At 41.4% G+C, this 14,132-nt stretch overlaps 2 protein-coding genes across 5 annotated transcripts in view; one reads left to right on the top strand and one right to left on the bottom strand.

The window, feature by feature from the left end:
• The window catches only part of pbx4 (pre-B-cell leukemia transcription factor 4), a 34,992-nt gene extending 26,041 nt beyond the window's left edge, over positions 1 to 8,951 (top strand). For 2 of the 4 annotated variants that reach the window (XM_084073071.1, XM_084073069.1), the window contains 3 exons: positions 367 to 523; positions 4,841 to 4,927; positions 5,289 to 8,951. In XM_084073071.1, the coding sequence (XP_083929197.1) occupies positions 367 to 523; positions 4,841 to 4,884 (201 nt within the window). In that variant the 3' untranslated portion in view covers positions 4,885 to 4,927; positions 5,289 to 8,951. Of the gene's footprint in view, positions 1 to 366; positions 524 to 3,129; positions 3,234 to 4,840; positions 4,928 to 5,288 lie in introns of all 4 variants that reach the window. The other 2 variants (XM_084073072.1, XM_084073070.1) reach the window with 2 other exon arrangements.
• Positions 8,952 to 9,727: 776 nt separating this feature from the next.
• On the bottom strand, positions 9,728 to 13,490 carry lpar2a (lysophosphatidic acid receptor 2a). Its single transcript, XM_084072127.1, has 4 exons — positions 13,240 to 13,490; positions 11,787 to 12,539; positions 10,885 to 11,150; positions 9,728 to 10,246 (listed from the first exon to the last, which is right to left on the bottom strand). Exons 2-4 carry the CDS (start codon positions 12,535 to 12,537, stop codon positions 10,121 to 10,123), a joined length of 1,143 nt encoding a protein of 380 aa, XP_083928253.1. The 5' UTR covers positions 12,538 to 12,539; positions 13,240 to 13,490; the 3' UTR covers positions 9,728 to 10,120.
• Positions 13,491 to 14,132: the final 642 nt, after the last annotated feature.

Here is a 14,132-nt window from a genome sequence, read left to right as displayed (position 1 = left end):
CCTGTGACAATTTGGTCAGATTCTGAGCCTTTCTGACTTTTTTTTATTCTTATGGAGCCGGACCCTAATTGGACCCGTGAAATTTGTTCTGAGAACCGGTTAGTTACAGACCCGACCCAGACACCCCTTAAAAATGCATAAATATTCAACTTTCAACTCGTGAGGACAAACTCCTCACTATAAGGTGAACAGAAACTGCCTCATCAGAGGAGAGGAGATGTGGTTGTCTATGTTCTTCCCACGACCAACTGTAGGAGTTAGAAGTGACACGAGACTAGAATACATGGGGAATATGGAATTGGCATAATGACTAAATTGGGAGGAAAAAGAAAAAAAAGAATGTCTACATCTCTGTCTCTTCCTCAGGTTTCTAATTGGTTCGGCAACAAGAGAATACGCTACAAGAAGAACATTGGTAAGTTCCAGGAGGAAGCGAACCTCTACGCAGTTAAAACAGCGGTGGATGCTGCCAATGTGTCGGCGCAGGCTAGCCAGGCAAACTCTCCAGCGACGCCCAACTCAGGTACCACGTGTTCCATTAGTCTCTCATAGCCCTCCCCGTGTTATTGGACCTCAGTGCCTCTATATACACACACACACTCACTCACACTTTAGTTCATACTAGGCTGATGAAACACATGATGTGATCAGAGTCCCTTCTTGTCCTAAGGCGACCCCAGACTGCACAAGAAACTTAATCTTGCAGTCAGCTGGCCAGCTGGCACACAACATGCATGTGTGAAGCCGAGTTGAATCATCCTATTTCATGTCGAGTCATTTGACTGGCAATGAGCGATTTGCACTGGCCAACATGTGAAGCAGAGCAGGCCTTAGTAACTACACAGTAGGGGCTGGGCGATATGGACAAAATATATTGACTAATATTGATATATTGCCCAGCCCTAACATAAACTGAAACATTCACATGTATAATGTCACCACATCCTTTCTTCATGACAGTGAACTTAGGTCACCAGCTGGATAGATCCAGAGCTGGGCTTAACTTAGCCGTAAGCCTAACCTTAGCCTTTATTTGATGTATTTGATCTGCTATCTGTCATAATTCCAAAAGTTCTCCTTCCTGTCTGCATTTATTTTTACTGATTGCACAATATGTCTTGACACAATTATCTACTCTAGTTGTTATTACAATATAGTTCTGATGCTTAGAACTGATGTTTTTTCAGAACCTTATATTGGCCTCCGATCACAAAAATGGCCTCTAAATTACACGTTGTTGTGTCAACAATGAACAAACCAAGATGGTAGAAATGTATTCAAAGATTTTGTTGGAAATTTTAACCTGCTGGCCATTAAGTTCACCTATTTGACCATGATCATTCAAGACATGCAAGGAAGGATTTGGTTGGTGAATTGAGCTATTGAAATTGTAAACAAATCCTACATTAGATGCCAAAAAAGGGTTGCACTGAAAGTGATAGGCAAAATATATTCATCAACATTTACTAAAACAATGATTAACTCTGTTAAAGTAGCTTGCTAGTTGCTACTAACATTGAGGTTCAGAAGAGACTTACCTATTGTGCAGTCTGGGGTACCTTAAGTCTATGCTTGCATGTGAGTCGAGTAGTACATCGAACTTGTGATGTGTGTTTTGTCTGCTGGTTTGTTGTTTCCTTAAGTGTTTGTTCAGAACATTGTGGATGTAGCTTGGCCCATATTGAACATTTTGGATGTAGCGTGGCCCATATTGAACATTTTGGATGTAGCTTGGCCCATATTGATCTTCATGGATTTTAGTTGTAACAACTAATTCCTAAAATCCATAAATGATACTTGACAATAAATGTCATTGATTACTTAGCCAAACAACAGTCCTTAATAGGGATTTGTTTGACATAATTCAGTATCGGTGCGATACTGGGCAAAAACAATGTATCAGATGTCGATTAAAAATAATAATAATGAAGTCATAATCTGACAAGATGGATTGACAAATCCAGCCTGAAACATCACCAAAGTGTTTTAGCCACACTACAGCGACACACCATAACGAGAAGTACCGTAGCAGCATTTGTCACTTGATAACAGTAGCTAGTCATTAGCACATACAGTCGTCATCATGTCAGTTGTGTGGAGGTCTTTTACGCTTAGGGTGGAGTAAAGCTAAACATGTGAGGGTTTTTAGGATTGACAGCAGTATTTCGCTTATTAACGGCTTATTAACAGCTTTGTTGTTGTTTAAGAGGAAGGAAAAAAGGTATTGGATTGCTATCCGGTATTGGCAGATACTCAAGGTTGTGTTACAGAAATCGGAAATTAAAAAGCCATCCTTAGTTATTGATTGTTGTCTGTCAATCATCCTCATTGCACATTTTGCTGTGTGTAATAATGTGTCACCTTGCTTGCTATTTGTAGTGCAATGTCAGGTCTTTACATGCACGCGCGCACACACAAGCTGATAATAGTAACCTCTATTTGCTAAGTTGCAGATAGGAGCAGGTAGGTGCTCACTCAGTTTATTTTACTCATAGATGCAGCATGTTGTGATCAGTTTGTCCCAGGTTAAATTCCCTTTGTCTTCCATAACTGTCAGTCAAACACCTGAGCACAATATCAACCTCTGATGATGGAGAAACTTCACCAAGTCAGTGGAGCCAACATTTGACTTAAATATTCACTGAAAAACTATCAATAGTCCAAATAAAAACAAAAGTGTTACTCTGCCACAGAAACTGAAATGGTGATACCTAAATAAATATGCTTGGTTATTCTGTGGAAATGCACTTGAAGAGTCTATGCAAGCATAACAGATGTCTCGTGTCCATATTGATTGATAAGCTGGAAGGTCCCTGGTTGGGCCTTCAAAATGAGACGTGCCTAATGGCTCCCGTTGGTGTTGGGAGACATTGGTGACGCATTAGTGGCTTTCAGGCATTTCATTAATCTGGGTCAGTTGGCTTTGGGCCGCTTGGTTTTCATGGATGTTTTGGTTCATTATCCCAGTATTGTAAATAAGATACAGACATGATCAATATATCATGTTGAAGCTGTGGCGGAGGTCATGAGGTGTGACTGTATTATTGGCAATCAGTGCCCATGACCACTAGTGACCTTTGACCCCAGGGCATCCTGACATGCCTGATTGGCTGCATGTATTGCCTACAGGGTCATCGGGGTCATATAACTTGTCTCACACAGGTGACGCCTACCTCGGCCTGCGTTCACTCAACGGGGAGGGTCTCAACATAGCCCCCTCTCTGCAGCCGCAGGTACGCAATAAGGACATCTGCAGAGCCTACCCCAATGCCCTCAACTCAACCCCCTGATGTCCCTGGACACTTAGCCCCTAGCATAGAACCCTCTTGCCCCGACCTCACCCCGGATGTTGCCCTGTAATTACCTTTATCCCCTTCCTGCGCTTTGTGGTTCCCTGACCTGTCTAGCCAGTGTAGTGACCCTCCGAGAAACATGGTACTTCAGCCCAACCCCATCCCAACTATTAGTGCATGTGTTTATCTTTCCCTTCAGACCATCTCAAACCATTCCATTTCTGCACATTAGCTTTCCTCAGATCTGACCACCTTTGTGTTTGTACCCTGTGCTGTTTGTTTGTGGTATCCTGTATTTTGTGTGTTTGTGGTACCCTGTGCCCCTTGTTTGTGGTACTCTGTGTTTGTGGCACCCTGTACTCAGTGTTAGTGGTACCCTGTACTCTGTGTTAGTGATAGCCTGTACTCTGTGTTAGTGGTACCCTGCCCTGTACGGTGTGTTTGTGGTAGCCTTTACTAGAGCCCTGCATCAGGAGCAGAATCCTGCGGGAGCTTTGGCAATTATCTCAGTAGCGGGCAGTTTTTAAATACCTGCAGGCTGTCCTGCACCATCCCACAATAAACTGGATATAGCACACCTGAAGCATGTGTGGTGCTTTACTATAGCTTCGTATGAACACATTTATCTTATGGCTAAATACAAAGAACAAGGTCATTTCAAAACATTGTTCCCGACGTGTGCATAAGGTATGTGCATAAGGCATATATTTAATAACCTACTGTCAGGCAGTAGTCCAGCCAAGTCTCTCTCTCTTTCTCTCTCCCTCTCTCTCTCTCTCTATCTCTCCCTCTCTCTTCCTCTCTCCCCCCCCCCCTCCTCCCCCTCTTATCTTGCTCTCTCTCTCATTCTGTGTTTCTGTTTGAAATGTTTTGGGGTCCCAATGGAAATATTACAGGATATTTCAGTACTAGATGGTAATATTGCAAGAGCAGCAAACGGCACTGAAATACTTGCGGCGGGTGGGATTGGCGGTCAGACATTAACTGTGATGTCAGAAATGGCATGGTCAGAAATCCAGCGGGGGCAGGATTAAGAAAACAGTCCTGCACATGGCTCTACCCTGTACCCTGTGTTTGTGGTACCCTGTGGAAGTACACAGTTTTGTTGTCTCTGAGGGATCCAGTAATCTGCTGTTGTGTTTTACGACTCAGCTTTCTCAATGAGAATGATGGTGGGTGGAGAATAATATAATCCTGACCTGTCTTGTGGCCTTCTGGCTTCAAATGCAGTAATTGATTCCATGGGAATAAGAGCAGAACTGGCAAAGTGGAGCATCATGATGTTTAGTGGGTATCCAATCCATGGTGTCAAGCAGCAGCAATGACACGATGAGTGAAAATAGATGACAGAGTTTGCTAGTGGAGAAACCTTCACTGGTAATGTAGATACTAGGCATTAATGGATGCAGCAGAGGTTTGTGGAAGCTGTCAATTCTCTGCCCAGCCAATGTCTGTGTATTCTGAAAGAAGACTGTATGTGGTGGTGCTTTGTGTTCCAACATAAAGATGTTTAGTGGTAAAATGTCCTGTTTTTTCATCTCTGATAGGTGGATACCCTGCACCATGCTACACACCTGACGGGCGGCTATGAGGAGCTGTCAGGTAGCGGCCTCTACACCCCTCACCGCCTGGACGTGAGTACTAACTTTAGAGTGCTCTCTTTCAGTAGTAACTTGATAACAAAGCTCTGAGACGAGCCAAGATGTCTGCCTTTGTGTGCGCTGCACTCCGATGTAGACAACAGCCTGGAAAGTTCCGTCATCAATTGGCTTGAGATAAAACAGCTGTAATGTTACCATAGTTAGCTTGAGATAAAACAGCTGTAGTAGTATTGTTACCATAGCTACAATGTCATTTGACACTTCCCCCCCCCCCACTTTTTTAGCCGGGCCCTTCTACCAGATAGGACATTAATTAAAGCAATTACTTTGAATAATAAACTGAATGTTTTGACAGCCAACATAAACAAGTGTTTTCCTTTCCTGTTGCTTGCAGGCTAACAACAGCTGGCAGGATGCCACCAACCCCCCGTCAGTCAGTTCTCCTCTTGGTCCTCCTGGCAGTGTCCATTCTGACACCTCTAACTGAGCTGGCACCTCTCCTTAACACTATACCACCTCCCCACCATCACCTCCACTGACCACTACCGTCTGTCCCCACCTTCTGCTGACCAACCACCTCCGGAGACTCACCAAGTTGTAATACACATCCTCATATGCACACATCTTACTGGAGTGCAGGAAAGGACAACTGGACACTAGCCAGGAGGAATTGGTGCTCCATAACTCTTTGACATGGAAGAGAAGGGCCAGAACGGACAGATGTCAAAACAGATAACACCATCTTTGGTTTTAATAAACCTGTTGAATATTACTTGACCTGGCTGTGTAAGACGACCATGATGTCTGTACATTATTTGTGTATATGCACGTCTCGACTCCCCACAATGTATCCACACGACCTGCCCATGTCCTAATTGACCTCTGCTCTCTTCCCTCAGTAGAGGAGCCTAGCCCCTTTGCTCTGGAAAACCATGTGATCGCCTGTACCTCACAAGGCGTTGGCATTTGATTAGAGTCGCCGAGCTCTACCGACATGGATCACTAGGGAGCTCTGCTCACCTTGCTTGTACCAAAGTGCTGCCCAACTAGTTGTCACCACTTGTGTTCCTCCAAGAACAACCACTGGCAACTAAACACAAATAACACCATTGTATCTTCCATCCTTCAATGCTTGATGTAATTGCTTTGGTGGGGCTTCTCTAACGTGAAAACGTTTATCAACAGTTCAGATTTGCACATTACGTGCATGCACCCCGACCAACACGAGCACACTCTCTCTCACACACACACACACACACACACACACACACACACACACACACACACACACACACACACACACACACACACACACACACTCACAAACCTCTCCACTTTTTCAACTCTTTTCCAGGAAAGGAAACATATGAGATCTGTCAAGCACAAACTTTTGCACCTTTATCATGGGTGCCTCTACCTGGTAACTGTAGTTATGGGAGTCACCGCTATAGCCAGTTCTGAATCTGGACCAGACATGACACATTAGGGCTGCGGATGGAGGAAAACGATCCTCTGTGGATGTAACTAACAGCCCTTTTCTTTGCTAACCAATAGAGGGTGTCGTAGATGGCTTGTAGACTTTACTTCTTGCTTTCTTTCAACAAGTTTTATTTGATTGTAGCTTGTTTTCTAATGCTGTTTCACCAAGAATGCACCAGCCACCAAAAAAAGTAGTTCAATAACAGGTTAGGAGAAAGAGAGAGATTCTGGGGGCAGTGGTTATATAACTGAGACAAATGTGACATGACTTTAGAAACGTGACCGTCTTCCATGCATGTAGGATTTTTAGGTGTGATAATATGGTTTTCATTTAATCTTCAAGTTTTTTAGCTTCTCTTTTTATTAACAAAAGAAAGGGTATTATGATATCAGACAGACCAAAAAAAAAAAAGGAATAAATGCATCATGCACTGCAATGATGTGTGTTTCTGCGTGTGCGCGTGTACAGTGTTCCCTGGATGACTCAGTCAAACTGGCTGGTGCACCAATACATTTCACAGGAATGTAGTCGATGGGTGCTTCCACCAACCAATGAGAAAGATGGGGATGGGGGACTCGGATCTCCTCATAACTTGAAACCTGTAAGCTCACAGGCCCATGGCAACACGCTCCAACCTTCTATAGTACCAAAAATATCATGATCAACAATGTAATTATGACTCTCTGTCTCACTAAAGTAGGTGTGCAGCCACCTTTTCAGTTTGAGGAGAGGAGGGAATTCTATTTGTATCTGTGTCTTTCTGTGTGTGGTGTTGTCATTCCTCAAGTTATTTTAATTTTTGGGGTGGGTGGGGTGCGGGGTACTTTGTGGGACGATGGGTGGATTGAGGACTGTCATATCACACCTGTGATTTGATTGTATTGTGTGCAGTTGAGCACCCATTCCGTGAGAAGGCATGTTCTCTCACTTACCTATATTTGAACAGATTCTGGTCAACCAGAGTATTTTTTTCCTTAATTTTTTTTCTTTGATTTGGCCAATTGGCAAGGGCTCCTCTCTCTGTTACCAAAAAGGCAGCATTGGGTGTATTCAAATCTAAACAGGTGTACAAGACCCGCAGCCGATGTTCTTGGATTTCAACCCTTTGAACTATTTTATACATCAACTATTATGTGAATAACAAAGCATTTTGATAAGATAAAGCCTTATGAAGACTCCCAATGTAAATCCAGACTTTGTTGAAACGATGTTACAGAACAAAACTTAGGTCCATCACATGTATATCCCAGATTTAAGTATTTGTTTGCTGTTACATTTCATATGGCTATATCTTACAAATAGTGTTATCACCACACCAAATTATCTTTAGCCCATTTTTCTACCAGTTGTAATGGATGTCACTGTACAGTTTGTGGAATGTTTCAGTATTTTTTCCTCTTTTATAAACCTTTTTGATGTTTTGTTTGGGTGAGATTTGTTTGGCCTTTATTGTCTCGCAGGGGTCACAATTACTCTGTTTTTATCATTCTTTTTGGATATAATTTGGGTCTTTTTGTTACATAACTGGGTTACAATATGGGGTTTACATGTATAAAATGTTTGATGCTGTGGAAAGATCAGTTGGAGGTTTCTCATATGCAACATTTGATTTGTTAATCAGTGGACTGATTATCATACTGATACTTTTCTTTTCAGTTCTTACCTCTCACTTCTGTTAATCTTTCTCCCCGCCTCCAAACATACCTGATAATTCAAATTGTTTATAAATTATTGCTTTTCAGGGGGGGAAGTGCTTAATTTGTTTTGCCTTTAAGGTGTTTATGTAGCTGGTCAAATTCCTGGAGCAGCCCACCATAACAGCCTGCCCTGAAGGTATAGATGGCTCTTTGGTTCTGTGTTCAGAGTTCACCATGGATTCCAATGCAAATTAAACGTGTCGTGTCAATCACAATGTAATTGGATAAAGTTGGAATGTGCCAATACGATTGGCACCATGATATGAGGGGACCATGCACAAAAAGAGCTTTAGTTATTAAACATCCATCACTACCATTCAGATCCAAATTAAGCACTGTAAGTGTTCACTTTGGTCATCTTCCTTTCCAACATTAATGCCGTTATAAAGAAGAGGACATACGTTTTTTGCAGGAATTTATTTTGTACTATACACATTTTTATAAGTGTCTTCAGCATTGGCCTTTGTCCACTCATGCTGAAAATAGCACATCTACAAGCTCAATGCATCATTGCACCTGCAGCATGAGCTTGTAGAGCGGCCATTTTCGTCATGCGACATCATTGTATGACATGGTATAAGTTGGGCTGTACTTATGAATGACTTCCACAGCACCAAATGTTATTTAACCATTTGATTACTTTTGTTTTATTAGTATATTTGTATCTCCCCTCTTCTTCACTTTCCCTTGTATTTACCCCTCTCTCTACCTCTGTCTTTCCATTTCTCTTGTATATAATCCCCACTGTTTTCAGACTTGTTAGTCTGTATGAACTCCTTTTATACCTCAACTTTAGAATTGTTCTAGAAAGAGTTAAAAGGAAGAATATGACAAATTGTAGTGTTCTTATTAGAAAACTAATAAAAATGATTTAGTGTGATTTTTTTCCCAGTATTTGTTTTCTTCTTAAGAGCCTACCTGCATTGGCTGTCCAACCAAAGGCCCTCCTAGAAGTGTGACATTGCGAAACAAAGTGTCAAAGATGCCTTAATGAACAACACACACATGGTGGTTTAGCTCAGTTGGTAGCGTTATTTTTGGGATGTGAATGTAAGCCTGTCCGTCAGTTTTATCCAATCACTACAATTACAGGTTTGCTTTGTCAAAATATGACTTTGTTCATTTGGAGTACTGATGCATGGCAACTGGAAGGAATGAGGATTCATAATGGTGTTTGTAGGGTTGAGAATACATTAGATTAGCACTGTATAACCTAGATTTAACCATTAAACCAGCTCCATTGCTAAATGATGCGATGCAAAATGACAATCAACTGAAGTTCCTATTGTCAGTACACTGACGTTTTTACTTTTAGCCTATCTGGTCTTTTGGGTTAAAAAGGTCAACGGTGAGGCCAATTGAAAACTGGATTTTCACAAAACCTGCTGGGAGCGATCAAATATTACATGTTTACATTTATTCTTATATTGAAATCTTATTAAAATTAGTTTACAGACCTATTACATACATCTAATCAAACCATTCATGCTTGCCGTTTATATAAGCCTTCATACTGCCTTATATCAAGTCTTATAATGCATTATGCATGTTATATCAAGAAATGTAATGCATATATAATGTATTGTAAATATGAGTTTCATAAGTACCAAATATGCCCTCTGAACGGTATATACATGTCTATATTAGTGTACATGGTTCCTTTTAAAGTACATTTATTCAACAAAACAAATCTCAAAATACTTGGTTAAACTTTGGGCACCACATTTAGAAGTGTCTTCCAATAATTTCAGTCCCAAAGGCTGTTGAAATTCAAATGTCAAACATTCAAGCTCAACGCAGCATTGCAATAATCCAGTATCCTGAAATGACTGTATTTCACCAAAACAAATATTAATTTCAATTCAGTGCAGTCATGCATGTTTATATTCTCACATTTCAGTTCATTGCAAATACAAGCATGGCAAATAATAAGTTTAACCAGCTGTGGTAGTTGCCAGACAGAATCTCATTGAGGTGAAACACTTATGCTACAAAGAGACCTCAATGAAAGCAGACCCTCTTAATCACTGTGGATATCTTTGTTTGAAGTTATTCCTTTTCTGGCTGTAGAAATTTAGAGGTCACCATAGCATAGTCCAACATTTGCTTGTCATTCATTTGCTGTGACATATAGTTGCTGTTGTCCTCCGATTTCTGGACACAACCAATACCTTCCTGTAAAAGTAAACATAGAATTAATTATAGAATCCCAACAGATATTGAAACAGAGTACAAGGTTGGTCACTCACAATTCAAGACTTGTCACAATATTACACAATCTGTATTACACAAGAGAAGAAGAAGACACATAATAATGTTATGTTCTACTATTTGTTTCCAAGCAAAAGATTGTTAACCTATAGTGTCTACAAATAACACTATCATTCAGAACTTTTAATGTGTGGAGAGATTGGAGTCAGGGGACCAAATTCATGAGTAACAAGATGAAGAAGGAATTGAGGAATGTTCCTGGTTCCTGCTGGCGCCTGGTACCAACATGATGTTTTTCTTTTGATCCGTTTCACTTTAAAAAAGGAGTAATTCTTTAATAAATGGAGATCCGAGTAATTCCCACTCGCCGACAAACGAAAAGGAGAAACTAGATGCCGTGTGTTGAAACAAAACATTGTATGCAATGAATAAGCAATATTAACATCACTTCCTTTCCTGTTGACCACGACCACAAGAACCAATGTTAATGAAAGAGGAAACACTGCCACACAACTTAAACAAATTTCATGTTGTAACACAAGGTTTATTGTGTAAGTTTGACCCCCCTTGTACCCATCCCTAATGTGATCCGCTGCTAGTACCTCTAGCTGCGGTGCATCAAACGGGACAGCAGATGGCCCCCTCTGATTGTCCTCTGAACCTCTTCCACAAAGCCAGCACAGGATACTCTTGAACGTCCTCCGCATCTCCTCATCCCGTAAGGAATAGATGATAGGGTTGACCAAAGAGTTGCATTCCGCTATCACCAAACAGTACTTCTCATATTTGACGGCACTACTGTCTTTACCCAACACCCCATCCAGTAAGAGAACAATAAGGCCGGGAGTCCAGCAGATGATGAAGGCTCCTATACAGATGGGAACAGGAAAATGTGAGTTATTGTTGAGGACGAAAAAAGTTTGCCATCAGTTAGTGAATCATTGACGTCCCAAATGGAATGAAGGTCAATTCCAGCGAATTGTATGTTGATTACAATGATTAGGCAATTTCAGTCCAAACGTTAATGTTATTCGTCATCTGTTTGTTTCACTGATAATTGGCCTTCGGCTATATGAGTAAACAACCTCGGAAAGGTATGTGGTGTGGGATCATCATTTATGACGGGAATTATGTTGTAAATATGGGTGTAACATAGAAGCATCATAGACTTCATGGCATTTCTAAAGCTTCCGTGGAAACATTTTATGACGGATAATGAACCAGACAAGGCAGAACAAACCAAATAGTACAGTTGTAGGTTGAAAAACCTGTTCAAAGTAAGGAAGTGGGACGTAAGCAGCTACCAGTCCGTTGACTTTTGAACACGGGTGTGCTGCTTGCTCAACATTACCTGATGTCACAACAAGAGTGCAAACCAAGCGTGTCACCATTGGTATGTGGCAACAAGCATAACTCTGTGATACGTTAAGAACAACAACATAGACTGGAACTGTTGATACTTACCATCTGCACTGATATCATTATACAAAAATGTGTTCCTTACCCAGAACCATAGAGATGGTTTTCATCAGATTGACAACCGCCTGGCCACGCCATATCTCTGTAGTGTGCCGAGACCCTTGCTGGCTCTTGTGTCTCACATAGATAAAGATGCGCGTGTACATGGCCACCATGACAAAGAAGGTGAGCAGGTTGAGAATTGCCCAGAAGATAAGGAATCTCCTACTGTAGAGAGGAGCAATGGTGGAGCAGTCCGTGTGATCACACTCACAGTTCCAGAAGACGGAGGGCACCAGTCCCATGGCGATGCCAATGGCCCAGATGCAAATGATAAGAACCACCACACGCCGCTTGGTCATTCTGCTGTGCAGCTGCATGGTGATGATCGTCTGGTGCCGCTCGACCGCCACAGCCAGCAGATTGGCCACCGAGGATGTAAGGCTGATGTCAATCAGAGCCCCGCGGACAAACCACTGCTGCTTGGTGAGGTTTCTGGTCCAGGGGCCCGTGTTCAGAATCAGATTGGTGTAGGCTATACCTGCAAACAGGTCAGCTGCAGCCATGTTGCCCAGTAGATAGTAGATGGGGTAGTGGAAGCGACGGTTTTTAAAGATGGCTACAATCACCATCAGATTTGCCAGGACCACTATGAGGCAAAGTGTCAGACCCACTACAAGCACCGCTAATTCCCGGGTTGTCCATCCTTCAGGGATTTTCTTATCCACCAGTTTGTAGAAGAAAGTAACATTGTGGCTGTAGTCGCAGACATTCTTCCCACTACTTTCCATAGCCATGACTAGGAAAAGATAAACACAGAAAAATAGTGCAACTGTAAATATTGTACACATCAGTTACTGATATTATATAAGCTCATCTAATAGTAGCCATGAATACATCTCTATATTGGTAAACTATATTGGTATAAGAGTTTACACACAAGGGTTGGGTATCATGAAATAAACTATTTAAAACATGTTCAGTATAATAAGCTTTACAGGTGTAAAGAAGTCAAGAATCCATGGTGCTGTTGTAGATAAAAAAAGATGTGTAAACAATGATCCAACTCTATATGATTGGTGAACAGTCTAACAGTCTAATTACAGTCTAAGTCTATGTATGTACAGTATATACTGTGTAGGCTATACACTGTAAATGGAAAAACTGTAAGGCTAGTGTAGTGCCTTCACAGTTTTTTCATCATTTACAGACAGCAGCTAAATCCCTGATTCCTAAAGAGATAGTTTTCACTCCCTTGAGATTGTAATCCGAATTCTTGTTAGTTGTTACATGTTTCAGAACTCAGTGGATTAGTGTGGTCTACCTCAACTGTCTTGTAAAAATACAATTTCTGTCCAGTGTCCACTATTCTGGCCTATAGTAGGAACTGGTCAGCCACACCTGCTGCGGTTCGACCACACACAAAGTAACAGGATGTCCTATATCATCAACGGATGTTATTTATTCATGTTGTGAAAGAAAGGGTTATTCAAACTTACCACTAATTTAAGAGTAGTCTCCATCCAACGCGACTCCTTAAAGAACTCGAAGTTGTACCATACGATAATAAAACATTCATTTGTCCAGTTGCGGTGTCATGTTTTAAAGCAGTCAGGTTCGAGCTGCGCGGCTCGGAATCATCCTCACTCAACTCAGCTGCACTTCATTTGGCACCGAGTCCGTTTGATGGGCGGGGTTGGAACTCTAGGTACTCTCACTCTATCACACTGTTTCCCAAACAGTGGGTCGGGACCCGTTTGTGGGTCGCGGACCGATATGTGTGGGTCTCTATTATTGTTATTTCAAAAGATTTTCTAAAAATTAAATTTTAAGTTTTTTATTTTTTTTAATGTCATGCAATAAAATAAAAACAAAGCTAAGACTAAATAAATTCCACAAATGTAACTTTTAAGAAGAAGCCAAAATAGAAGAAGAAGCGAAAATATCTACAAGCTCACAACGCGTTGCTGGTGAGCTTGTAGATCTTCTATTTTCACTAGTATGGGTCCCGGGGGAGACAAAATGTCTCTTTTGGGTCTTCAACTAAAACGTTTGGGAACCACTGCTCTATTATATTCTATTGGTTAAAACCATAACTGCTAAATTAACTGGGTTAATTAGATTACGATAAGGTCTGGGTCTGCCCACAAAGGAGAGGAGTATTCATTTATGAGCCTGTATGAAAATACAAGTATGTAAAGTAGCCAAATGGGGAAGCAGCTGTATGCCTAAAGACTAGACAGCAGGTGAAAGTTACAGCCAGCCCAATGAGCCCATTGCCCAAGGGTTTTGGTGGCCCTAGAGGTGACTCTCCACCAAACAGACTTCCAAGAAAGGTGTGGCTTTGCATACGCACACACATGCTAACAAAAGCTGGAAGATAACAGAACAG

This window comes from Gymnoscopelus microlampas (genome assembly GCF_963454915.1).
Source record: "Gymnoscopelus microlampas genome assembly, chromosome: 11".
Classification (NCBI taxonomy): Eukaryota; Metazoa; Chordata; class Actinopteri; order Myctophiformes; family Myctophidae; genus Gymnoscopelus; species Gymnoscopelus microlampas.
Note: the sequence above shows the minus strand (reverse complement) of the source record. Positions and strands in the feature narration are given on the sequence as shown.

Excerpts from the sequence above, each read along its gene's own strand:
- lpar2a (XM_084072127.1), bottom strand. The coding sequence starts at position 12,537 with ATGGCTATGGAAAGTAGTGGGAAGAATGTCTGCGACTACAGCCACAAT. Across the intron at positions 11,151-11,786 it reads AACCATCTCTATGGTTCTGG|GAGCCTTCATCATCTGCTGG; the intron begins GTAAGGAACACA and ends CCATCTGTATAG. Across the intron at positions 10,247-10,884 it reads TTGATGCACCGCAGCTAGAG|GAAGGTATTGGTTGTGTCCA; the intron begins GTACTAGCAGCG and ends TTACTTTTACAG.